The sequence below is a fragment of the Habropoda laboriosa genome, unplaced genomic scaffold, assembly GCF_001263275.1.
Source record: "Habropoda laboriosa isolate 0110345459 unplaced genomic scaffold, ASM126327v1 scaffold440, whole genome shotgun sequence".
Classification (NCBI taxonomy): domain Eukaryota; kingdom Metazoa; phylum Arthropoda; class Insecta; order Hymenoptera; family Apidae; genus Habropoda; species Habropoda laboriosa.
In genome coordinates this window covers 856,886-884,666 of record NW_017100710.1, presented here as the reverse complement: position 1 = coordinate 884,666, position 27,781 = coordinate 856,886, and the positions used below count along the sequence as shown (strand labels likewise).

General features: G+C 39.0%; 1 protein-coding gene across 1 annotated transcript in view; it reads right to left on the bottom strand.

The window, feature by feature from the left end:
• Nucleotides 1–27,781, bottom strand: part of LOC108576977 (carbonic anhydrase-related protein 10) — a 233,343-nt gene that overhangs the window by 96,292 nt on the left and 109,270 nt on the right. The window contains exon 3 of the mRNA XM_017940053.1: nt 11,493–11,629. Coding sequence (XP_017795542.1) covers nt 11,493–11,629 — 137 coding nt within the window. The remainder of the gene's footprint in view (nt 1–11,492; nt 11,630–27,781) is intronic.

The window sequence follows — 27,781 nt, the reverse complement described above, 5'->3', positions numbered from 1 at the left end:
AAATTTTTCTTTCAGTATTTTTCATATATTTTCTCTGATATTGAATTTATTTTATGACTTGCTATTTTGTTTACTAATAATTTACCATCCAAGGTAATTGCGTGAATTGCATGTTAGGTAGTTAGTTGATTTATTATTGTATATTGTGTGCTGATTTGAAACGCGTGCACTATGCCCACCCTAAATTAAACCGTCTCAGTAGTTTATCGTAATTAATAATCTATTTTCGGAATTGATGCGAGAATTTTTGAATTTTAGTAAATACTAGAGTCAGTGGATCGCGTATTGAAATAATAGCTTGATCCCTAGTTCGTTTATTATTGAATATTTTTACGCGTTTAACTTATGCTTCTCCCCAATTCTCGTCGCGTATTTCATTCAGATTTTCTTATATTCTAGAATCGAGAAAGATATTACGCATTATTGCAATAATTTCTATCGTTACATTTAATTCTAATTGTTTAGTAGCTTTTCTGCTGCCACCGACTCAACATTTTACTGACACTTGTGGAATCGACCCTACATTTTTGTTTTTTTTTTTACGTGGATGTAGGTCGACCCTACATTTTACCGACACTTGTCGAATCGACCCTACATTTTACTGATACTTGTGGAATCGACCCTACATTTTTTTTTTTTTTTACACGGATGCGATAAACAATTGGCAACCAAACGGTGGCTCGCTAAAGCGATATATTATGAAATTAAATTAATCACTCAATAAGTTTTAACGTTAAATTGTTTCCTCGATATGGCCATGGTGGTCATCAGTGACTGGAGTGCCTCAAATGTTTAGAATAATTAAAATAAAATAAATGTTGTCAACTAAAAATTTTGAACGTCATAGCTAGCTAGACATTATTTTCAATTGAAAAAAAAGAATTATAAAGCATAATACTATAATCCTATGCTTAATCAAACACGACATAATTTGAACAACATTTACTTATTCACTGTCACGCCAGATAGTGAACGTGTTAATAAGTAAATGTTGTTCAAATTATATCGTGTTTGATATCATTTTCATCAGAAAAATCTCACCAACATGTTAAAAAAAATTCCAGATGAAAAAAAGTAAAATTAAAGAAATTATATTTTTCTATTATGATTTGTGGAGCCGTGGAATCTCGTAAAGGAAACTGACTAGTTTAGCGTTACACGCTTGACTGACTGCGAGCGAGATAACATGGGCGCAGCAATGACGCAGACCTAGGCGTAGGACCATTTATACTGTCACTTGTAGAATCTAAACTTACTGACTCTTGTAGAGAATTTACTGTAATTCCAAATGCCCAGAAAATTTTCTGAAAAATCCTCGACAAATCGAGGTTAAAATAATCGAAATTCACCGATGCTATCGTTGTGCAAGATTCCATGGAATAAGCATATCTTCAGAAAATAACCATTCGAACCGAAAGGTTCTCCGTTCTACGGCGCGAGTACGCGTCGTACAAAGGAAATTTCTTCGTGGTGACGACGTAGAGCGTCGGATGGAAAGCGCGAAACACCGGCCACGTGCGCTTTGTACGATTTTCGTGAAAGCGGCGCGCGAGCCACGATCTCAAAGGTAGAACGTTTCGTTTGTTACGCGTGACGTGCTAACTCGAATCGCGTCGCGGATACGATAGAAACGAATCACGTGGCCGTCTCAGCTGACACGCTGATTGCTGGTACGTGAGCAGAACTCCCGATTTAAAAACGATCCGAACTTCCTTCAGATTGTCTATTTTTCAAGAAACGGCTGCTCCGGATGAATCCAATTCTGGGAATCTTGTTCTTTTCTTCTCGCGACGTCGAAATTTTATCGTTTTTTCTTTGTTTACTAAACTTGGTGCACGATGATTTGTTTAAATTTATTTATTTATTTTAATATTTCACAGGCCAAATTTTTTCTTTTTTTTTTCTACTAAAGTCAGTGCACAATGATTTATTTAAATATTTCACAGGCCAAGGTGGTTAACTCCACTTTTTGTATTTTTTTAAATTTTAGTGCCAAAGTACTTGATCGATGCTCATCTTTTTATATTTGAAACAAACCATTAAATGACATAAATTTTTATGGCGGTTAAATGGCAAATAATTCATTTCAGAAGTCAATGTGATTAACTCTACACTCGAAAGTAAATCGTCGTAATAATATAATTCAAACACTTAGCAGAATTTAGCTAAGTAATTTTTCGATGCAACAGTATAAACATATTAATTTTAATATTCATTTGATGTACATAATTTCATCAATTTTCTCTACTTTTTGTTTCGTTAACTAGTTTGGCAAATGAGCGACGCATTTACGACTATCCACGGATAATAATTATCTAAAGAAACAAATCAAATTTTGTAAATAATTTAAAGTCGAGTAACTTTCTTCTTCCTCCTGAAATATTTGATTTTTGACACTTACAGTGTTTTGCTCAAGTACTCTTCAATTGTTGGTTTTCAATATTTTGGTGCAAACAAGAAGTCTGATTTCGTTAATGCAATTTATAATTATCGATGATACAAATATTTTCAATTTATGTTCTCAACGTGGATAGTGTTATACACTTGCTCTACGTCGATCAAATATTTGTGTACCGAGTGGAAACAAAAAGATTGACGGGAATGTTGATCGAGCTTAGGGAGTTTTGTTTGAGTTTCGAAGGTATTAAGATGTGTACAGAAATGCTGAGTTATAAAGTTGTAAAACATCAACGCATCCACGAGTGTATATTAATTTTATAAATATGAAACTTCAATCTTTCGTTCTTTTCTTAAAAAAATGCTTTCTAGGATTTAACAGAATGCGACAGTCTTGTAAATGTGAGTGATATTAGGCATGAGAAGACAAATTGCAGAATTTCCCAAGAGATTTCTAAAAATGCCCCAACTAGTTAAAAAGAAATGCAACTTTCATAATTAATTTAACCCTAGAGCGGTCTTCGTTTTGACTGTACACTTGAGACTTTTGGGTCAAAAAGGACCTAAGACCTTATGTGTAATAATTTTTGTTTCCAACGCGACATACGAACCTAGGCAATAAACGTTTAAAATAATGTTAAGGAACGCAAACTTGATAACAGCAAAAATTACTAAAAATATAAAAAGGCGGTGGGTCAAAAAAGACCCGAACGCGAAGTTTCCATTCATTGCTTAAAATTCTTTTCCAACCATTGAAGCAACTCAATCTTTGCAAAAGTATGAAGCAGCAAAGAATCATCCTAATAAATTTTCGTAAATTTCTTTATACGCCTGCTGATTTCCAAAAAAATTGATTTAAACAACGTAAGCTTCGATTACGAACACAGTCACGAACTTCCCGACAAAAGCCAGGAATTCGTTTCGATCGTGGCGAATACTTGAGCTCCATATTGGCCCGTTGGATTTTCTCGAATTTAACCAAACTCTATTCGGTGTTTCATTGAGGAAATCGGCAATAGCACGCGTCAGTCTCACCTAAATATTCCCTGGCTTGCGTCGAAGTGTATCGAGGTTTATTCCGCAGCGGTTACCAGCGGTCCTCGCCCCGCGATTTCCATAAAACAATTTCCGCAACTGCACTTTCGCGTCCACGGGCAGACGTAAAATTCTCGTGTCGTGTTACATCACGCGAATACGCGATAAAGCCACGCACCTAAGACGGAATGTATTGTACGTACAACGGGGATAACATTGTTCGACGACAGCCATGTTAATCGATCGATCATTGCACCGGTATACGAGATCTAGGCCTTGGAAAAATATTTTTCTCGCCAGAGAATACTTGGAAGAACTTAGAAAAATTTTGCAAATTTGAATAAAACTTTTCCAAGTAAAAAAATATGTCAGTTATTTACACTTTATCATTTTCTTCTCTTAAAAGATTGAAGTGTTAAGGTAATGCTTCATGTAGGGTGTTTCCAAATGAAACGATCGAAAAGTGCGAAATTATTTTTTACGAATATAGCAAGAACTAAAATGTTGCTACTATCTTTCTGCATGATTGATATTTTTCTTATCATATTCTCACAATCATTGTCCCATATATTTATGTTTGTATAGTATTTTCTTTCTCCTATCTACTCGTAGAAATATTTGAATATTTCATTCATTTTAATTTGATTTTCGTAAATACTCGTATTTTGCACAATAATTTGAGGCTATGAATATTGGAACAGTAGATCGTGGGAAGGAATGAATTTTCACATTAAGATTTTATGCAAGAGTGTTTAAAAGGAGGAATATCAGTTTAATTTCTGTCACAATGTAGACAGATTTGGAGAGTGATATGTCGAAAGACATACTGAATTAATATTGTTACACGACGATTCTTGATTTCGGCTGTTTTCTGTGAAAGACTCGATCTTAATACGCATTCACGATTTCCACTTGCAGAACGTTCTACACCTTGTTGATGTAACATCTCAGAATAATGTTTCATTTCTCTGTTTCATGCTAATACTATTAGCTATTTGACTTACATATATATATCAAGATCCAGTGAATATCATACTAAGTTCACAAATAAATTACGAGAAGGAAGGAAATAATAATACAGTGAAATGTGAAGAATATGCAGAACTGCAAGTAGAACGAGCACATGTATAGTCAGACAAACAAGACTCGTAATATTTGATCGAATACGTAGACTAAAGAAATACAACTGAAAATATGTATTCAGATAAGCATCCTGAACAAGGAACAACATTATTCAAAGTTATTTGACCAACTACTGATTGAAAATCTCCCTTATTTTAAGAATTTGAAAATTTGAAAATTTTATAGGAATATTCTTCACTATAAATACAGAAAAATAGTTTACTTCAAAAATGTATTATTCCTTCACAAGATCTACTGTTAGAATACTTTCCGAAAGTTTCAGTGTATTTTACAGAAAGTCTCTAAATTGAACAATAAAACCTTTAAACAAAGTAAAAAGAATTAAGGGTGGAGAAACATTTATGAACGATGATGTATAGCTTTCAACGATAATAACACCTTTTAACAATGTAAAAAGAGTAACGCGTGCACAACAATTTATGAACGATAATGTATCTACGGTGACACAAGTAGAACGAGTCGATCATTGATCAGACAACTTATACTCTACTCCGTACAAACACCACTCAAACTACTAGGTACTTATCGGAAAAATTTTGGACGCATCTATGGTACAAAATTTAAGTAATCTGGACTTCCTTGAAACGTAACCTTATTTAGCAAAGTAATTGTTACTTGTTTCTGTAACTCTTTTCCACAATGCTCTACAAGGTTATGAAAGTCCTCGAGTTTTACTTGCTGTTTTCATCTCCACATCGTTTTTATACTACTCCTCTATTAAAACGTCTGACATGGACTAAAATAAGCGACAGTCACAAGGAGACAGGTCTGAACTACACTACGCCTAAAAGAAATTGCAACAACTACAAATTAGGGTTCCGCAAATCTGTAAATCGTACATGTTTTCCGCGTTACTCTGAGGAAAAATTGACCCGTTTCAACCAAATTTTAATCACTTTTCCCTTTCAATACCCCAAATAATATTTCAGATTTGCTCTTCAGATTTCAAATTTCATTTTCAAGGTGTTGCAATTTTTTTTGACGAACAGTGTACAATGAAGATGTGGTTAAACTTCCCACCAGTGCATCCTTCCTGTTAACAAGTGTCCATTGTACATCGAAACAAATGAAAGATACAACAAGTGACCAACATCAACAAATGAAACTTTCCACCGATACAAATCTTATACATCGGAAAATCGATGCACAGAGATTCCGTTAAAATTTTTCACAAACGAAGAAACGTCGGTATCGACGAATGAAAAATAAACACCTCAGTATTCACCCTATTAATCACCACGTTAACCTCACACGGTTAAAAATCCCGCTCTGAAGAGAAAGGGAGGGAGGAAAAAAAAAGAAGATAAAACCAATACCCACTCGATTCGCTCAACCGTATCGACAGCCTCTACACAGTGTCCCGTTCGCAAAACGATCGTTGTCGAGCCGTTAAACAAATTGCCACATCGTCTGAAGAGGGACGAGTCGTGGGGAGGAAAAGAGGAGAGCTCGACCGTTCCAAGGATTCCAGCAAATACGGTCCCGTCTAAAAAGTGGAGCTTCAATCTCCTTCTCGATAAATATTCACGCGGCAAAGTACACTATTTTCCCTCGTCATACTCCTCTTTCCGCGCAAGTCGAGCGAGGGACGAATATGAAAATATATTCTCCGGGAAATAAAATCGTACACGCTCTCTAACGGCGCCGGTATATACACGTACGCTGCCCCTCTCTTTAATCGTCCCATTAATTACCGTTCGACGATTAATCACGAGGCGACGCGTCGATGTTCGCAAGTCGCCAACGACGAGATTTACAATATTCACGTGACTCGTCGCGGCGTGCGCTCGCGCGTCGACGCGTATCAATTTCCACCACGGGGGGAAAATGTGCCCGCGTAAATCGGCCGCGCCGCGTTAATTTCCACACGCGGCGGCTCGATAAAACCAGCACGACCAGACGAACAAAAAACGGAAGGGAAACGAATGACGGCGAAACCGATCCCCGCGAATATACGCCCGGTTCCCGTTGTTATCGCCGCATCTGCCAAATCAATGATCACTCCTTTTTTTTTCATTTAGCCCCGGTCACCGCTGCCGTCGATCGATCCTCTCTGTCTGTCAAGGCGTACGTCGATCGTTGTTATTGATATTTTTTTTTTCTCGTTCGATGACGAGTTTGATTTTCTCCTCATTTTTTCGAACCTAAGTAATTTGTTTAGCTGCGACATTTTTCTTCTACCGGTTTTGTTCAGCTTGTATTTATTTCATTTGTGCAAGGTGTTCTGAAAGTTTGGAATTATACTGTTCGCCTAATTCTTACTTTATTCAAAGATTCGATATTTTTTTTTCAATTTAACTGTTTCTAACCTGATTCCTTTTTTGTTCTTGAGAACAAAAGTTACAGTTGATTACAGTTTTACATTTGCATGGGAGAGGAAAAAGTTAGTAGTTATTATAAAGAAATTGGCTTGGGCACATTTTTTTTTTTAAACTGACCCTCTGGAACTCGATATCTCTTCGTTTATGAGAAGAAAAATTACGAAATTACATATGTCGAAACAAAAATTAATAATGGCTTGAGCATATTTTTTCATTTTTAAATTGACCCTCTAGAACTCGATATTTCTTCGTTTATGAGAAGAAAAATTACAAAATTACATATGTAGAAACAAAAATCGATAATTATTACAAAGAAATTGGCTGGTAATGATATAATAATCATTGTAATGCAGTAGTATAACACTAAATAAAATCAGACTTGTAAGTCACAAGAATGATTTTTTTCTTATAATTTAGATATATTAGATTCTTATTGTTTTTTTTTTTTTAAAGATACTTTCGTGTATCTAATGAACTTGTAATATACATGAACTTTGTAAGCAGTTTGTTTGAGGTGAGAAGTTGCGATTGAGATGAACAGCTTTTAGCTGAAACCAGAGTCGGATTGTGGCTAGACAAATTGAGTAATAAGGGATTTCTGAGAAGTTCTATCTGGAATTCGAATCTGGGATCTTCTTACCATTGTTCCTTGATGTCTTCGTCGACCAGTGGAATTGACATCACTTTCTCAGTAGTTTTAGATGTACTTATACTATATTCGGTAAACTCCGCATGCAGACAACAGGAAAAAATTGAAACAACGTGATTTTGTAGCTTCAACTTACAGTAGTAATGGCCTTTGGTCAATCTGAATTGAACGTTTCAGCATAGAGTGATAACTCTTGGATCTCGCATAGCATAATAACTCCATAAATTAAGCAACAGTTTGTATAAAAGCAAAAAATTAATTTTCAATTAAAATTGCTTCGCAAGAATTGTTTGTCCTTTTCAATTATAATCTTCCACGTCAAAATTGTACCAACCCCAAAATTTACAAAACTGACTGACTAAGAATCTCGTAACGATCGATCACCACGAATTTTCAATTAAAATGACCATACCTGGAACAATTATCACTTCTTTCGCAAATCTCTTAATTATCAATCACCCTGATTGGAACTTCTATCAGATACTCGAACCTTCCACATTTCACATTTATATCCGGAAATACTCGGTAAAATGAATATCGAGTCCCAGAACGGACACACTATCATCGAGTTTCCATTATACAGGGAGACAACAGGCTAAATGAATGTTTACTTAATGGAAGATTACTGTTTCGAGCCTTGAGGGTATCAACGTTAAATAGGCAAACCGGTAATTAATGGATTTATTATCGAATTAACGAACTCTCAGCCTCGGTGAAAAATGGACGGGGAGAAAGTGGAGGCCGGGGTGAATTCGAAATCCATTACTAGCCGGCGACAGCTCCGGGAATAGCCACGGAAAACTGAATACACCACCATACGCGATACGAGTCTACCCGGCGAAATAAATCATCCGAAAAATGTTAATTTTCATTCGAACCTTCCCCCTCCCCCCACTTTGTATATCCACAGCGCGCTCAACTAAACGATGTTTACTGCTGTCTATTTGTTTATTTATTTAGTTTGGTTCGATACGCGATAAGTAGTTTCGACACACAGCTCTAAACGGAGCCTTTTTTGCTTCTTCTCTTCGACTAACATATAAACTTTACGTATTATTTTGGTATACAGGGTATTTAATCCTCGACAGGTATGTCAGTCGTCCGACCCTTAGATTTCTTAGCATGTAGTTCTATTGTATATATTTTTCGCCTTTGCTCAATCGTAGTCTTTCAATCTAAGAACTTGTTTTCGACTTAGAATCTTCGCCCCTTTTTTCACTTGCACATTTTTGCATTCATATGGTCACCAGAGCCGAAGCGCGTCTTAACGTTATTGTCTGCTACGGTCATTGTTCGAGGCACTCGGAATTCCCGTGTGCGTCACTCAAGGGTACGCTTGGTACCTGAGAGTGACCTATGGTTTGGGGGGTGGCATTTTCGTGTACTTTTTCCCACCTATGATTTTAACCAATAGTTTTCGCCAACCACCCTTCCCCATCACTATCGAAAAATGTACTCAACCTATCCGAGGGCCTCACCCCCGCGGTGCATCCTCGCACGGAGGTGTCGTGGGACCTTTCGCGGAAGGGAACAACGAGAAGTCATCTGACCACGCGACGAGTCGCTCCCTTTAGAAGTTTAGATCATTAGCAATAGTTGCTTTGTCCTCCTAATCACGGAGGTGGTCCTTCGAAGACGAACCTATTAGATTTAGTCGGCACACCACGTGCTAAATTCGACAAAGCTCGAAAGTTGGTTGCAACTACCACGAGCACATCCTAACACAGGGTGTTCTAGTATTGATGGTAAAACCGAGGAAGGGGATGATTGTACATGAAAACGTAAGTCGAAAATGTAGAATTAATTTGATGGGCGTGAGGTCCAAAGATTCTTGTGGACGTGACTGAATGTCCGTTGAGAATGTATGCCTAGAGTGCAAGGAATAGAGAATTAGAGAAAGAATGTTGGGGTGTGAGGATAAGTGAGGGCGAAAGAAGCACGTGCGAGACAGTATAGAGAACAGAGTCGAAAGTGGGAAAATTGAGTATTGTGAGAAAAACTGAGAGACTGTATAACCACCATTATGGTATATTCATTTAAATATATACGTACACTACCGATCAAAAGTTTGGAATCACCTGAAAATTTATATTCATATTAAATCTGACGTTGAACTGAACTTCGATTGAACTGAATGGTAAAAAATTCATGAAAAAATTCTTAAAGTTGCTTACTTTTGTCGGGAAATTTTTGTGTAACTTGCATTGCACAGTGATCATTAGGCTGCGGATTTTTACGCATTTTTAGGAACTTTAAAGGTGCAATATTGCACAGAATGCACGTAATACGAGAAAATATTCAAATTACAGTGCTTTTTATAATACCTGATAGGTGAAATAATTTCCTACCGGAGTTCTACTTTTCTTACTGTATTCTCAAAAATATAAATTTGCATAAAAATCCGCAGCCTAGCGATCCCAAATTTTTGGCCGGTGGTGTACGTATACATTATTATTTCCTAAAAACCGTGAAACAACCCACTTATTCGCCTCAAACCCCTACATCAATATCTCTCTTCTATTCTCTTTCTTCACATCTAGGAGATCTTTTGAAACAAAAGCCTGCTCCAAAAACAACGAGACTAAATTCATAAAAGTTATTCTAGGTTACATTTTTAAGAATCAGAGTCTTCAGGAAATGTTCATCCTCTAGAGCGTTCATTTGACCGGTCACAGCCTTTCAAATGTTTTCAATTGTACGACGAGCTTTTAGATGGGAATACGGAGGCTGAAGCATCACTAGAATTTTCTTTGCAGACAATAATTCGTTAACAGAAACTGCAGTGGGAACAGACCGTTTGTTTCTTAATTAATGGGAAACTTTTCATTTTTGTTTCTTTCTTTAATGGTCACAGGAGTGGTCCGAATAGGCTGAATTATTGAGAACAATAATTTATGGATTGCTACGTTCGTTTCTGTCGAAACATCGTTAATAGGTTGTTACGAATCGCAATAGGCTGGTCGCGGAACGTTAATCTTTTCGAGTCAAACCATCTAAGGAATCTATCCGAGATAAGGGACTCAGGTAGTGCACGGTAGATTGATAGTTAACGCACAACAACTTGTTGTTAAACTATGTATTTGAGAACGTGTACAGAGCGCGAAATGTCTGAGCTTACTTGTAGGAGAATTGTGATGTGTCGTGTGGTGTTCGCTATTTTATAAACTACGTGTGCGTTGTGATTGGTGGTGGAAGTGTGTGGTGATTGGTTTTTTGGGCGTGCTTGGGGTGTGTCTGGTGGTGGTGTGAAAGTGGGGAATTTGTTCTTACATTTGTTATATTGCTTGTTGGAGGTCTGTTTATTATCTTAGGTGATGTGGTGTTCAGGTGTGAGAGGCATCGAGTCTTTGGGTGTCGTAAAATAATTTTCGTGCCGGCTAAGACCTCGCTTTTTAGGATGTACTGGTCTATCGGGAATACCGATGTATTGTTCGGCTCGTCGGTACGGCAGAACAACCCAAGCGACGTCTGTTACGCATGTGACAAGGTACTTATTTGAATTACATTTTTCAATACTCCTGAATGTATTGTTCGGCTCGTCGGTACGGCCGAACAACCCAAGCGACGTCTGTTACGCATGTGACAAGGTACTTATTTGAATTACATTTTTCAATACTCCTGTTTTCTCATGTTTATCTCTGACTTTTATCCTGGAATCGTTTCCCCGAGCAATTTTTTCCTGCAATTTTCACGTCGAATCTACGAAATATGTTCAACTAGCAAATAATTTCAAATTTTGAGAGAACTAATATAAAGTACAAATTCTACCGAAGTTCGTTTGTCTTCGTTAAAGAAAAAAGCAAAGCGTGGCAATCAGAACTTTCGAATTACCACGATCAAGTATTCAATCCTTCTTTACTCTTGAATATACGGAGACACTCTGAAGTTAAAGTACTGCAACGAGGAATAAAAAGAGAGAGAGAGAGGAGGAATGCTGGATAAATTACCTTGTGTTTGTCGACCAACACGGGTCTCAAGTGGCGGTCGAAGAGAAGCTTGTCAGGTTCGATGTTGATAGGACTCTGTCTCCTTCCTTTGGTGCACAGATACCACTGGGGGTTTATCAGACCCCAAAACGAGGGTCCTGCAAGCAGAACGAAAACGTACGCGTTAACATTTTCCTACATTTTCATCTTAACCCTTTCGTGACCAGTGGAACGCATATGTCTCGCTTGAGTACTCGAACAAAATTCTGACGATGAAAACGCAGTAATTCGCGTTAACCATTTCGACGATCGGCAGATAAATAAAAAATTATTCGGTCAGGAAAGGGTTCAAGTATATCTATAATAATGTCTCAGAACGTTTGCGTGGCGGAATATTTAATGTGGATGATGTGCGTGGTGATTGATTGGGTGTCGAAAGAGGTGAAAAGAAGGAACCAAAAATACGGATACGTAATTGGATATTAGAAAAGCCGGTAGAAGGATAAGGTAAGGCTGGAAGAGACTTGTAAGCTGGAGGAATATGGGGGAAATCCTGGAAGGAAAGAAGCGTGATGAAAGTAACCGGGATTATGACAAGAAAAGAATTTCTTTGGGTCTTGAAATTAAGGTTGGATATGAGTGTTCTATGGGTTTATGATTTTATTGTATTCTGTGTACTTGTTGTTTATTAAGTGACAACCGTACAAGAACCACGGAACGGGGATACGTTGACAAAGTAGCGGACTATTCGGTACTTTAATTGAGCTGCCTGCGTAACGGGACTAATCTCTGATTTTTCAGGAAGGACGAATAATATGTGTTCGTATCTTGAGGAGTGGAGATTAGGATTTGTAAGGGTTTGGTATACCAAGGGCAGGTCATCTTGACAAGAACAAAGTCGTTATCGAAATTTCGGGTATTTACAAAATGAGAATCGAAGACTAACGCTTAAATCTACAGCGCAATTTCGAATAACAGATAACGTCGGTGTACAACAATTTCCTCTGGCCGATCGGCTGCGCCTCCAACTTCTTTTTAACTCAACGAAAAAACCACAAGCACGCTAACAGCTGATACCAGAGGAATTACCACGAGAAAACATTTCGTTGGTTACACGGTCATCGGGAAAACAATATTTTCCAACGGTTTCCAATTTTCCACGGGTGGAAGTTGCAGAGAACGTGGAAGTTTCACCGTGGGGGAAAAAACGCCACTGTGGCGATCCCAGGCGACCGTGAATCGTCGTCGTCTTGTCGTCTGTCAGCCGTTTGGAAATTTGAAATTTTTATAATTTCAACTTTTCCGGCTGGCCTGTTCCGCAAGCCACCGTTCGCCGGCGGGGCGGGGAGAACCTTGGCTGCTCTGCTCGCGTCAACTTTTATTCGGTAAAAGGGCTTTCGAACTCGTTTCGTTGCGCGACACGAACCAACAGGGAGCTCTGACCAGCTTCTGCTCGCATTTTCCGGCTGTCTCCTCTGAGAAATTTAACTTTCTTCGGTGTGGACCGCGGGAATCGATAGCAAGAATGCCACGGCTAACGAGTCCTTCCCTTCGTGAATTTATGTCGCACGATAACGGCCTCTGCTCGCTGTTCGCTGTACCTCTTGCTCAGCGGTTCTTCTGTATCGGTTTGATGGCTACGCGGAATTTACGGACCAGGTCGAATTGAAAATTATGGCCCGCTATAGGTTCTTCCTCTGGCTCTTGCAAGTTACAGGATTTCATTTTGGGCTCGGATCGGGCTGATCGGTTTATTTCTACGCTGCAAACGGTTGTTTAACGGAATCTCGAAAGGGACGAACGGAATTGATAGAACTAGTTTAATGGAATGAAAGAAAGAAATTATACTACTGCAGCGAGCCTCCTACGCTCTACCACCAGAAGGACGAACTAACCACAAGTTCTCGCTAGTCCTCATAAAGGCTCCTATTTGTATATATACAACTTCTGGCCTGAGTCCTTCCAGTCAATTTATAAATGACCCAAAAATATGCACATACTCACATCAAGTTTTCCAGGTCACAAGCGGGTAATAAGGCACCCAACTGCCCCGGGCACCGCATAACAACCACACAAGAGAAGAGAGAAAAAAAAAAGTCCTTCCAGTCCCTCCCACATCTAAGACACAGGTCTCCTAGGTAGCCTTACTGACGAGTCCACTAGGAGGCCCAGGACGAAGCATCCTAACCTTTCCTTTTCCGCCTATCCACAATCAATTGCCTATCCACCTTCGCTAGGTGTAGTCGAGGCCACGATATAGCGAGGTCGTAGAATCGGTCAGGCGTCAAAGTAAACATGTTTCAGCTGGCCAAAAGTTGACCGAAATACGAGCAGATATGTACAGAAGAATTCAGCTGGGACAAATTAGGGTTTTTCTCCCTGGGAGAAGCCGCTTTTGGAAGTACAGTTACAGGTAAAGGTCTTGTCGAGGCCTTTAGCACTCGTGTTATATACAGATAGAAAGTGCAAAAAGGTTGTGTAGCTTAATATCAACATATTTTCCGTTTGTCAATGAAATACCATTTTCTACTTGAAATACCAAATCATATGCTACCGTTCGTTTATTATTGGAACCCTCAAACAGACTGCAACACATGGCGTTGAGTGCCGCAACATCAATCGGTGCCGATTCTTGAGAGTTCAATTTACGACCTCGCTATATCGTGGCCCCGACTACACAGCGTGGGACAAAAGTGAGTGCTACCACGTTACAAGCTGTTGGGTTCCATGTAAGACACACGGTCACGTTGCTTTAGATGAACGTTCGGTCTATTACTGCTAGTACAAGATTTGGTTTTTCTGGATTTTGGGGATATACTTATAGCGTATCCACGATGAGGGGAAGGGATACGGATGATCGTTTCCCTCAAGCCCTTACCGTGGACGAGTAAGGCTATTCGGTCTATTACTGCTAGTACAAGATTTGGTTTTTCTGGATTTTGGGGATATACTTATAGCGTATCCACGATGAGGGGAAGGGATACGAATGATCGTTTCCCTCAAGCCCTTACCGTGGACGAGTAAGGCTATGATGACGAAGTCCTTCCTAATCAAAGGTTAAGACAGCCTCGAAAACATTGTGACTCACAATGATCGAAAGTTGAACAATTACTAAAGGCATTGTCATCCGACAAAGGTACCCTAGAATTCTCATAAAAGCGTTCGAAATTTCGGGAAATATTTTAAGAAGGAAGAATTTTAAGGATCTTTAAAGAATTCTTCGTTACAAAAAGAAAGTAATGTGCTATTAATCCTTTGCACCCGAGAGGTGACTAAGAAGCGACATTATATTTACCATTGGAGACATCTCTAAGGATGATATTTTCCAAGAATTGTTCACTACATGTTTGGAGGTCTTCGTTACAAAAAGAAAGTAATGTGCTATTAATCCTTTGCACCCGAGAGGTGACTAAGAAGCGACATTATATTTACCATTGGAGACAACTCTAAGGATGATATTTTCCAAGACAGCAGGTCTATGGACCTCCGTGAATTGTTCACTACATGTTTGGAGGCCTCAGCGGTGAAATAGTTTGAAAGAACCAACTTCTAATAAAAATTACATTAATTTTTGCTACTTACTTATAGAAAAAAGGGCCTTCGAGTGCAAAGGGTTAAACCCTGCAACACTAATTACAAAAATTCGGTAAAACCTACGTAACCTACGTGAACCTACTTCAAGTTCTATTTTTCCCTTTAAACCTCCTTTAACTATCGAGAAGTATCTATCAATCATCTTGTCAAACAAACGTCATTTCACCGTCGAATTAATACGAATTCCCCTTCTCCGAAGCACGTTCCCAATCTCAGCGATCGAACGCTATCTTTTCCAATAGTATTTTCCAAGCTCCTCAACATTCACACACACACAGAGGCACACGATGCTCAGATGCGATAAAATGATTAAAGCGGGCGAGAGATGCCGGTTGAAGTATCGCGCGTCTTTTCGCTTAAGCACGATACAATTCCGTTGCATTCTCCATCTTCCAGCGTTCTGACGTCTATGATATTAACGATCCGGCGCGTCGTAGGGGTAAGTAATAAATTATTGCTCGTATAAACAACTCGTATAACCGACGCGCCAGGCACGTCAGCACGGAAATTTGCCACCGTGACGGCACGCGACGTTGTACACAAAGGGACTCTTGTACAACGATCCATACACGCCGCGCGGTTTTCTAGCAAAGTGTTCCGTGATACTTTCTCATCTTCATTTAATGCATAATAATTGAGAATATTCGCTCGAGTAACGTCACTTGGCGAAAATTTTCCGGCCGTTTCCGCGCTCCTCTTTCAACCCCGATGCGTTTCGATCATTTATAGCGAGCTAACGATGATGATCAATGGTGATAAAATCGTCGAGGATGGGTTTTCAGATAGCGATTCAGCAAGGGTTGTAATTTAATGGGTTTTAAATTTTTAGTTTTAGTCGCTTTCGATCACTGTGGAGGATATTAAAGATGCAAAGAATATTTTCACAGACGAGTATTGAAAATTGAAGACTTTTCTTACGGCAGGATACGAACGATGTGGGATTTTCATTTATTTTATCAATTTTTCTCTCGAAATCTCAGTTTCTGCTACTTCCTACAACTTCTTTCAATTTCTTTAAAAAAATCTAACTCTTAACCCTTTCACTACGGCAGATTTGAATGCGCAACGTGGGTGACTGACGGTGAATTTTTACCGGCTGCAAAATTTCTTATTTTGGCCGTATCGTTTAAAAATTTGCTTTATTAAATTAAAGTGGAAGTGCGAGCAGGATAAAATTTAGTATTAAATTAAGGTGAAAGTGCGCTAAAAGCCTTCAACGGTATAGTGTGAGCAAATTTTCAAAACGCCAATAGTAACGAAAGGGTTAACTGAAATTAGCTTATTAAATTCTTTCTAATAAAAGATTCTTACTTCGTTGGTCTTCTCTGTATTCGGAGTTTCTAATTGTCTAAATCGACTCGATAACGTTCAACCGTGTCCTCCTCATCAAAGAAACGTAACTTTCCCGAATGACACCCCTAAGATCGATCACAGAGCGATTCTTTTACGTGTCAACGAGAGCTGGAATAACCTTTGCACGCGAGTGCAATTAAAAATTAGAGTTCCGGTAAGTACGCGCATGGGGTCAATGCCGATATACAGAATCGTGTTCTCGCGTCGCGCGATTGTTTCCTCGCGCATTCTCGCCTTTATCGTCACCATATCGACGCAATTAACCTCGTTCGCCCAACGATTCTCACCCTCGAACAGCCCGTTAGAATCTCCCTTTGCAATCGGTTTTCTCCTCGTTTTCCTTTCACGTAGATGGAAAATATTGTCGATTTTGTCCAATTTATTCGAATAAATGGGAATGTTTTCAACAGAAACGTCTCTTCGTAAATTTTGCGAATAATAACAAAAAAATCGTTGAATGGATAGCTGTGTATTTTCGTTACATTTCTGGTAATTTTGCAAAAATCGTTAACCTGTCTTTTTCAACGAAAATATTTCCATTGATAAAAATTAAATAGTAAGATTAATTATTATTAACGTATCGAAAATCACGTGGACCACAACAATAAATATTAGTAAAATTATTCAGCCCAGCAAAATTATTCAAAAATCTCTGTTCCTTTCTGGTGGGTAATAAACAAGTAAAAATATTCTTCAATATAATACACAACAATAAATAAACAAAGGACCACAGCAATAAGTATTAATAAAATTATCATTAAACAGATAAAAATATTCTTCGATACAAAACCTCGGTGATATAAATGTAAAAATGTACAAAAAACACAAAAGTAAAGTACGCAAAAGTAAAAATGAACATTTCTCCATAACATTTCAGTGAGATAAATATGAAAAATGATCGAAGAGCGAAGTCTCTCAAAACCCTTATTTTTCAAATTTCTTGTTAATAATAAAAATGGTGTTTTTATTCTCCTAAGTACAATAAAAATAGCGTGTTTATTGTGTATCAGAATTTAAAGATAAACGAAGATGTTTAATCTATCAACTATACAGGCCGTGTCAAAATATGTGAAGTGGAATATTAATATAATACTTTACATGCTCCAATTCGTTCGTACGTGGCGGCCATTAAAATGTAAAATCATTATGAGCCGCGGGGATGAAGTAGCAGGGACTGAGAGAAGCACGCGCGGGATCTCCTCACAATGTACATATTCATAGGTAAGTAAACAGCTATACGAAACGAAACGCATTGCGCGATAGAGCAGCCAAGTAATTTGCAATAGGGATGTTGATCCTGTTTTACGGGCTAGTTTGAAATTCCGCTGTTTCGAGGAGTTTCACGTTTACCCTCCGTTGTGTACATCGGTACACTCACACTATTTCCAGATTTTCACAAATTTTCCTGAAAGGAACATCGAACAGATTTGTTCACTGGATAGAAGAAAATAAATAAATTAAATAGAAGTAGCAGTTCAATATTTTCGAATTTTTATTTCTGTAGAGTATCCATTTCACGTTTGAGCTATCAGTTAAAAATTTCCTTTATTTTCCAATTTCCTTGTACTTCTCTTATTTTTTATATTTTACGATACGATCGTCGATTTCAGTTTGGTCTTATTTTTTTAAACCAATCATACAGCGCCAGCCATACACAACCGGCCGAAACTTTGGAATCACCTGCCAATTTATATTAATATTGAATCTGCTACTAATTCTTTATTAATTTGAAACTGATGTTGTGGAGATCAATAGCACTTTATCTCATTTCGATTGATTTGAATAATAAAAAATTCATTGGAAAATTATTATAAATGCTAACATTTCTGGGGAATTTTTGTGCAACTTGAAATTCACAGTGATTCCAAACATTTGGCCGGTAGTGAATATTTACGAATAATTTCTATTTTCCTTTCCAAACGGTGCATATTCTTCTGGGAAGCTTGCAATAGTACCAAATTCGATCAAATTTTAACCCTGTTTCATTAACCACTGTTGAAGCCTCCATTTATTCGAGAAACTGCAAAAATTGTTCTTGCATCGATATTTCCTTGCCATCGATAACTTCCAAACGAAACAATTTGAACTCGATGAACAAGTCCATCTGCACCTCTGCTAAGTAGAGCATGCTAAATCAATCTAGCTAAAAGCATCCAAGTAATTAAACCTTGCTTCCAGCCTAATTCAAAAAATTCACAGAAACCTTGTTACAATAGCCTTCATCAACTGCAGGACAAAAATTCCTGAACAAAATCCTTCCAATAAAGATCCTCCAGAGTCACACGTAACCTCTACAGCTAACGAACAACGCAATATTCTACTCCTTCGGGGCTCGATCAAAAACCGCCTAACAGGCCACGCGTAGAATCTAAAACGCTGGAAACACAGGGTCCTCTTGCTCGGCTGACGCGGTCCAACACCGCCGGGACGATTTATAGTATCTCGCGCGGGCGTATCGCGTCCAGGCGATGGCTATTTGTCAAGCGACGCAACATTAACCCGATATTTATAACGTCGCCTAGCGCCACTCTCGCCGAGGAATTTCATTTTCGAACATCAGCCCAACCTCGCCCCTTGGCCAACCGATATAATTGCATAATTAGCAGAGCTGACGGGTCCAGCCAGTTTCTCCGAGCTTTCCCACAACTGGTCTGACTGTTGAAGAGTGGAGTAGGAGGATGAGGTGGTGGAGAGATGGAGAATTTCAGGATTGGCCAAGCCTTCGAGTTAATGGAATAACGGTGGCCAGATGGAATGATTACTTTCTTATCACCCGAAGGCAGGTAGACTATTATGGCATTCATCAGCTACCTGAGAGGAAGCAACCAGTCAGACAGATCGGTGGCCAAGGGGGAGGGAAGGTGGAGGTGGTGGTGGTGAAGAAGGTAAGAGGGTAGCGGTAGATAACAGGAGAAAGGGTGATAACTGGAAAGCCTTACTCGGTGTATAACCAGTTACGAGACCGCTCTCTCCCTCCCTCAGTGGGGGTGTAACAACCCCATTATTGAAACTTCAAGCGCGGAGCAATCATTCTGCAATTAGCAAAAGTGATTAAGTGTAGAAGCTAACACAGCCTCGCAGCCCTCCACCGTTTGCCCTCTCTTCACCTTCTGTAGCCTGTCTGCTCTTCCTTGCCACCCTTCTCCACGTTTCACGACCCTCTAACGCTCTCCCATCTCTCCCTCTCTCTGTTTACAGGTTCCTCCTGGTTTCTCTGTAGCATCAGGAGGAGCAGCTCGTAGCTGCATCGTGGTCGTTGTTGATCCCCTTTGCGGACTGGCTTCCTCTCTTTCCACGTTTCCACTTGCACCAAGCGACGCGGTGGTTTCAGTGACACCTGTTTTAATTATCCACCTGTCCCCGTCTGCCGGTACGGGCCTAATAATTTGTAACGAGCGGACAGAGTAAAGTAGATACACGCGTAGTTACAAGTTCCTCGTGGCGAATAATTGCCGAGGATTCTTTCCTCTATTTTGCTATCTCTTCGTTCGTAGAGGGGTGGAGAGAGAGGGGGTGTTTAGTTCTTTTCTCGACGTTTTATACGGCGGTGTCTTTGTGTCGGAACACTTAGACGAGGAAGCCTCCGTCAGATTCTTCTCGATAAGAAGAAGCTTGGGCTGGAATTAATCGAGAGAGGATTAGCTCCGGAGGGATTTGTCGATAAAAACAATTAATCGGCGGATGGAGTGCTTGAAAAATGCTTGAGGTTTCTTCTTCTTTTTCCTAGAGGAAGAGGATGAAGAGGTGGGCGTTTTTCGGTAGCTTCTGAGGTTTGTGTCATTAAGGAGTTAGGAGAATTTGTTTAGAAGAGAGATTATAAAGGTTTCGTTCAGTTAATGTCTTTTTATCAGGATGGTTACTTGAATAGCCCATGCATCGCTGAGAATAGTGTTTATTGAGCAATTTTTCCACCTGTTGTGCATTATGTGACATATTCTGACTCAAGGATTCTTGCAAACCCATTTAGCATAGTAAAAAATACATTTGCTATATCAAGACCTGCTCTAAATATGCCAAGTACACTTAAACCAATCGCTAAAAATTTTAAAGCTACTATATCTATATGTTACCTTCAACCTCTTTCTTACGATGTTAATTATAAAATATTCTGCAGATAAAGTCAACTACTTTACCGCACCTGACAAGTTTGCACGCGTTAAAGAGATGAATATGTATGCCTGTAGAATTGCAACAAACACTTTAAATCCTATTAGTGTAATTATTAACAAAAACTCCATCCATTTAATTACGTGCAATCAAGTTTCACATTTTCGTTATCACTTTTTAATACAACATTTATGGACTCTTTTTGTAGAACATTCCAGTCTTAGTTTTGGCTACCAGACTTCCTGCATAATTGATTAAATAAAACAATAGCACCATTTACTTTCGCATCCATAAAACCGATATTACTTTTCCAACGCAATATGCTGGAAGGTGAAGTATGTAATTGTAATTGTTCGAAGGCGTCTTTCGAATGCTGTGTATACCAGACGTTTGCTTCTCGGGATTGTCACTGGTCGGGGAATTCGAACAATACGTCCATTTCGAAGATTTTCCAACCATTCCCGCAGGCATTTCCTGTTCATAAATCTTCGCCACCTCCGTCGCATAAAGCATTGTGTCGGTTACTATGACATGTCAATCCTCGACCAATACAAGCATTCCTATCTATCCAATGAAATTCTTTCGTCGGAGCTGGCACGTCGCGTGACGAGCAAAGTGTAAGCAGCAATCAAGGCTCGATGCAGCAAACAAATTAAAATATTTGTAAGAATTTCTATAGTGTTAACTATCTATTTTCAAAAAATCAGAATTAGGGAAAAAGCTCGACCACTAAATTCTTCGTTACCTTCAAAATACAGTGTGTTTCAGAAATGTTTCTAATTCTACCACAGTACTGCATTAAATTCGTAGTTCAGAAAAATATTTCCTTTTGTTATTCTAAATTGTTATTTATCATTTAACTTTATATCAGATGAGTCAACTCAGAGATTAGACTATGACAAATGGTGATTTCGAATGTTCCTCCATTTCTTTTGGGTACAGATGGCTTGTTTTAATGTAGATTCAAGCTCTCGTTTATGTTGCACTGTAGTGGATACTGTGTGCAGCTCTATTTACCCTTTTTGAACGGCTGTCCTTGTACATTTTGTGGTTATGCAGAGTGATCTTAGCATGGGATCAGATTGCACCAAGAATTTTCCACATCTGTGGCTTACTGATTGTAGATACTAAAATTTGGTCACGTTAAATGAAAGGCAAAGACTGTATCTTACTACGAGTATAGTTTGCAACACAAAAATTGCAATCCATTATAAAAAATACACACACAAATGATGGTATCACATTTTCTAATCGAAGAAGTCTGATGAATTTTTCCTGAAAATATGATCAACCGTATAAAATTAATTGAGATGGTATATGAATGCTTTCATGACCCACAGTATACTTCCTAATATTCCAAATAAAAAAATAGACACGGTGTATGCAAAATTAAATTGGAAACATTTTAACCTAGCTAAAGTTATATCCTCACCATGCAAATCTAATCAAATGAATATTCTCCCAGAAGAATTTTAATCGACCTAAGAATCAATGAATAACGAACGAAAGCTTGACTGTATCTCGCAACCATAACTCAAACCCTCCTCCGTTCGTGTCGTGTTCACAGAAAATCGCGCGCAAATTGCATACAATTATCAAGCCTATCAGCTATCAAGCCGAATTCGCTCCTTGCGCCTTAAAGACCAAAGGATTCCGAGAAAACGCTAATCGCCCACTACTTAAGAAGAAACCTAGGAAACTTTTCAAACCGCGTGCAATTACCACCACGACCTTCTCCAACCAAACGTTTCGCCTTCACGACCGTCTGTATCCAATTGAAGAGCTTGCTGCGCAAAAGAAGGCAGTTCCATTATTTTCGAAAATTGAGTCGTTGAATGTAAACAAAAATTTTCAATAAATTGGCGCAAGGGAGAGATATGTAAGTTAAGTAACAAAGACGCACTCTATTCTTTCCCCTATTACTTTTATACAATTTGGTGCAAAAAGAAGGCAGCTAAAAATTTTGAAATTTCACCTTATCACAGATAGTAATAATAGCGCTAAATGTCATGTGTCAATATCCTCGTTCCAATAGAAACTTAATTTTCCCGAAGAGAAGGAAATCAGTTTGTCAATTAACATAAAATCACCTTTGCACTGATTTTAGCCACCACAATTGGCGGATAGCCAGCAAACCAATTATGCAACACAACACTGTATACACTTATGCAATTTTAACACGTTATTCGACAATGACGAACATATAAAGTCACACGTTTATCTCGAATTCGGAAAAATTGTAGTTGACAATTTTACCATTGGAACAACATTACGTAAATTCTAAGTGAAATTTGATAAAACATTTCTGTAAGAAAGTTTCAAAACATTTCGTCAACACTGTTTTCACAACTTTCCCAAAAGTTCCTACATATCTGCCCCCTTCTTTCTACAAAGTCTTCAATTTCGTCGTACTAAAAATACTGAAATACCACGAACCAACAGCCATTCAACCTTCCATTTTCGTCCCTCCCCGGCTCCGCCAGTTCTAAACTCAACAACGTGCCTTGGACCAACCTATAAACACCCCTATCCATCAACCGTGTCACTCGTCGAGCCCCGAGAGTTTGCGATGGATCGCGATATCTCTCGCCTGTAGACTTCTCTCGAAGAGAGGTGAGAAAAAAAAATATACCGAGAGAAATGCCTGGTAGAGAAAGCCTAATTACCAGACGGTGGATTAAACAGAGAGAAAATGGCGATGGGGTGGATTCATTAGGGTGTGGATTTTCCAGCTGCTAAAAACCGGCCTGTTTCCAACACGCGTTCGTCCACACGGGGACAAAAGATCCGCGGCTGGCTCGAAAGGATAGTTGATTGGGCGAAATGTATTCATGTATGCATATGAATTCAGAGACGGAGGCGTCGCGACGCCTCGATGTCTGCGGGCTAAAGGCTGGCTGCTTGAAAAACATCTTAATTGGACTTGGCGCGGTGTCGCGATGCCAATGGATCTCTGTAATCCCTCCCCGCCCTTCTCTTCTGCACTTTCTACAAGGGTGAACAGACCCCGCGTCTTCGACGATACCGATGGTCTGTTTTTCTCTGTTCCTTTCTGGTGGGTTCGTTTTAGAACCGAGATTGCTCGATAAAGGAAAAGGTTTTCTGGCGGGGATCGACGCGAATGTAAAAGTGGAGATCTCTCCCCCTTCAGGCGGTGAGAGAGGATCTTGTTACGAATGAGTACTTTTCGAAAGGTTTATCTTTTCTGTTTCTTACTTTATGGAGGAGTTTAGAGGTGATGCAAGTGGAGATTTCGTGGAATGGTGTCTGGTGAATGTTGGCTGAGGGTAGTGTTATCTGTGCTTGATGTGGTTGTTTAGGGTGAGGAATGGTCGAGGGTTGAATTTGAGATAATTGTGGTGATTGGATTTGGAATATTCTTTGAAGAAGCTTGAAGCTTGGAATGTGAGATAATTGTGATCATTGGGTTTGGAATGTTCTTTGAGAAAGCTTGAAGCTTGGAATGTGAGATAATTGTAGTTACTGGGTTTGGAATGTTCTTTGAGGAAGCTTGAAGCTTGGAATGTGAGATAATTATAGTTATTGGGTTTGGACTCTTCTCTGAGGAAGCTTGGAATGAGGGATAATTGTAGTTATTGGGTTTGGAATGTTCCTTGAGGAAGCTTGAAGCTTGGCATGAGGGATAATTGTGATCATTGGGTTTGGAATGTTCTTTGAGAAAGCTTCAAGCTTGGAATGAGGGATAATTGTGATCATTGGGTTTGGAATGTTCTTTGAGAAAGCTTGAAGCTTGGAATGTGAGATAATTGTGGTGATTAGATTTGGAATGTTCATTGAAGAAGCTTGAAGCTTGGAATGGGGGATCATTGCAGTTATTGGGTTTGGAATGTTCTTTGAGGAAGCAAGAAGTTTGGCATGAGGGATAATTGTGATTATTGGGTTTGGAATGTTCTTTGAGAAAGCTTGAAGCTTGGAATGTGAGAAAATTGTAGTTATTGGTTTTGGACTCTTCTCTGAGGAAACTTGAAGCTTGCAATGTAAGATGATTGTGAAAATTGAGAATGTTTTGTAAGGAAATCTTGAAAGTTAGTGATAAATGTGTATGAAGTGCTTTGAGAAGAAATTTACAATTTGATATGTACGAGGAAGGTTTGTAAACGTTTGAAATATCATTTTTCCGCAAAATTTTGGTTTCAGCAATAAGAATAACAGAGGAAATCGGACGATATAAAGTTCTATATGAAATATAATATTTAACCTGTGAAATTTCGTGATTTACAAGCAGAAATTTCCTAAGAAACAGCGAGGAAAGTGGATAACATTTATAATCGAGTAGATTCGTATATAAATATAGCCCCGTAACACAATACTACAGAACTTTTCTATTTGGTTCTAAAATGGAGCCCTATCGATAACCAGACAACGTCCAATATTCCTCTGGATGAAATGGCCGCGAATATCTCGAGAAAGAAAATACTTTCCTTAAAGCAGATAAAACCAGTGAAGTTCCTTTTTCGATATCGACGCAGGGGGGAAATTCCTACGATCTGTCTATTGAGATAACAAACACCAAAATTGCCTCAACGTGAAAGCCCAATAATACCTATACGTGACATCGCATAAAGCAAACCTGTCGCGTCGTATATTAAATCTCAGAAGAAAGAAACCTTCTCTTCCCTACGAATATCTCATAATAATTAAAATTACAAATAAGCTCGCTGTTTCTCCGAAAAACTTCAAAGGAAAAGTACCAAAAAATAATATTCTTAAAATATTAAAAATAATAGAACAAAATAGAAAAACGAATGCTACGATAAAAAAATAAATGCGAGAATCTAAAGATTGACTGAAGTACCATAGAATACATACTATAGCAGGGAAAGTAATGCTTCCAAATCCCGTAGAATAGAATAAAAAAAGAGGGTATTTACCGTAATAGAATAAAAAAGAGATTAATTCTAGATTAAAAAATCAGAATAAAATGCAAAGACTGCGCTAGAATACGAAATAAGGGGAACACAGTTAGAACCGGGAACAGAGTGCTTCGGTATTCTAAAAGCATACTCCTGTATTACAAGATTCACATTTGTCCCTTATCTATAATTCCCGTTTTTACATTCCCAGATCGAGTCTTATCAACCGTAGAAGAGGAAGAGAGAGAGAGAGAGAGAGAGAGAGAGGGAGGAAGGAGAAAAAATGAGGGTTGGAAATGCGCGGCGGCATTCCGGAAACGCACACGGAATGTATGTAAATACGACGTCGGAAGGATTACTTACGTTAAAGCAGGAGAGAGAGAGAGAGAGGGGGGGGGACAGAGAGACGGCGAAAGAGGTGGAGGAGCTATTTCCATAAAAATGCTCGATCCCTACCGGATCAATCTCGATATGCATGAAATATTCAAAAACAAAATGATTACAGCCTTAACAGCGGCGCGATGCAGCCGGAAGTATCGGGAGCGGGCGCGGAACGAAAATAACGAGGGTCTCGGAGGTAGACGGGAGACAAAAGCATGAATATAAGATGGTTAAAAGTTCCGCGGGGAGGAAAATATTTTCTCGGGTAACATTTTACGACAATGGTCGAGGCGTCGACGACGATGAAAACCGATTTGGCGGTCTTCGCGCCTGTCGAACTCGACTGTACGATTGTAATTAGCGAATGTTGCTTGCTTCGTGATCGACATGCTGCAATGTGATTAAAATTTTCTGTAACACAATTTGCTGTTCGTTGGTGAGAAGAATTTAGGGTTCGTTGTAACTTTACATTTTCACGGGGGAAACGAGAATTGATAATTGTTGTAAAGAAATTGAGTGAAACAGTATAATAACGTAATAGCAGAATAAAAAAAAAATGAAAGGAAATTTATGAAATATAGATAAATGGCTACGTAAATTTGTAGAGGATCAAGTAATGGATTTCCTTCCTGCAATTTGTCTTGGATAGAAAGTGTGTAAATTCAGGGGTGCGATATGTTCGAATACATCGAAGATAACGATTCGAATTCAGACTCGAATACGTCGAAGATAATAACTCGAATATAAATTGGAATAGATCGAAGGTGGAAGATATTGGATAACTGTTCTGTAGGTACTGTGCATGTTTACAAAGGTGATTAACAGAGAACACAAAAATGCAAGGGTTTGCTCGACTTAATTTCAAGAATGTTAACATAATTATGATATAACATAAAGATATCGCATGTATTGCGTTTATAAATTAGAAAGGAGCAGTAGTTACAGAAACCTACTAAAGAAATGTAATAAACGATCGAATCAATTTTCAAGAAGCGTGCTTTCAATCTCCTACTTCTACTTCTAATCTCCCTTACAGCATGCATAAATATAAGCATAACAATAGCTTACGAAGCCTACTATCACAGTAGACTTCCAACGAAGTACCAAACGAACAGAAATACCAAAATTTACCGTCACCGCAAAGTATCAGGTATCTCGATAATTAATCTATTATCGAAATTAATAATCATCCGAGGAAATACTATCGAGCTAATCAAGGGAGAGAGAGAGATGAGAGGGTAAAATCAGCGGAAATGCGAAGAGTTCGATATTCTCAATAATGGTGGCCAATCCCAAGGAAGCTCCTCAACTGTTTTAATAATAAACAAACGTGCAGTAAAACGACTTTCACGTTACCGGCCTCGCGACCCTTAATTAAATTATCCCGTCTGTTAATAAACTTCCCCTCCACTGCCCCCACCTCCTTCTCCTCCTCCAACCGACTCGCCTTTCCATCGTACTTTCCTGCTTTCCTCATTAATATCACCGATTAAATTGTTTTGACAGACAAGCTCGCTGCAAACAGCAACCTTAAGAGGGGTCGCGAAAAAGAGACAACCTGGTTCGTCGATCGATGAGTTCCACGCTTCAGAGAAGTCCTTCGACCCTTTGCACACTTCCCTCCTACCCCCAAGCCTCATCCACCATCCTCGCGATCATCTTCTTCTCCTCGTTCAACCAGAAGCTCGTTGGTTGGTTGCGACACTTTTCGTGTTCTCACGGAACCGATAAATCTCTTTCTCTCGACCCGTGAAAACGAGAGTTTCCAACGGAATCGAGGGACGACCAATAGAAGCCACGATATACGCTAGCATTTTTTTCTCTCTCTCTCTCTCTCTCTCTTTCTCGTTTTTCCTTCTATTCTTTTTCTCTGTGTCACATACACAGACACACGCACACGTCGACGAGCTTCGGTATTCGTGTTTTGATCCTGCTGCAATTTCCTTGAATCGTTTTGACAAGATGCTCGTTAGTCTCCCGACGCAAACCAGTTGCTGGGAT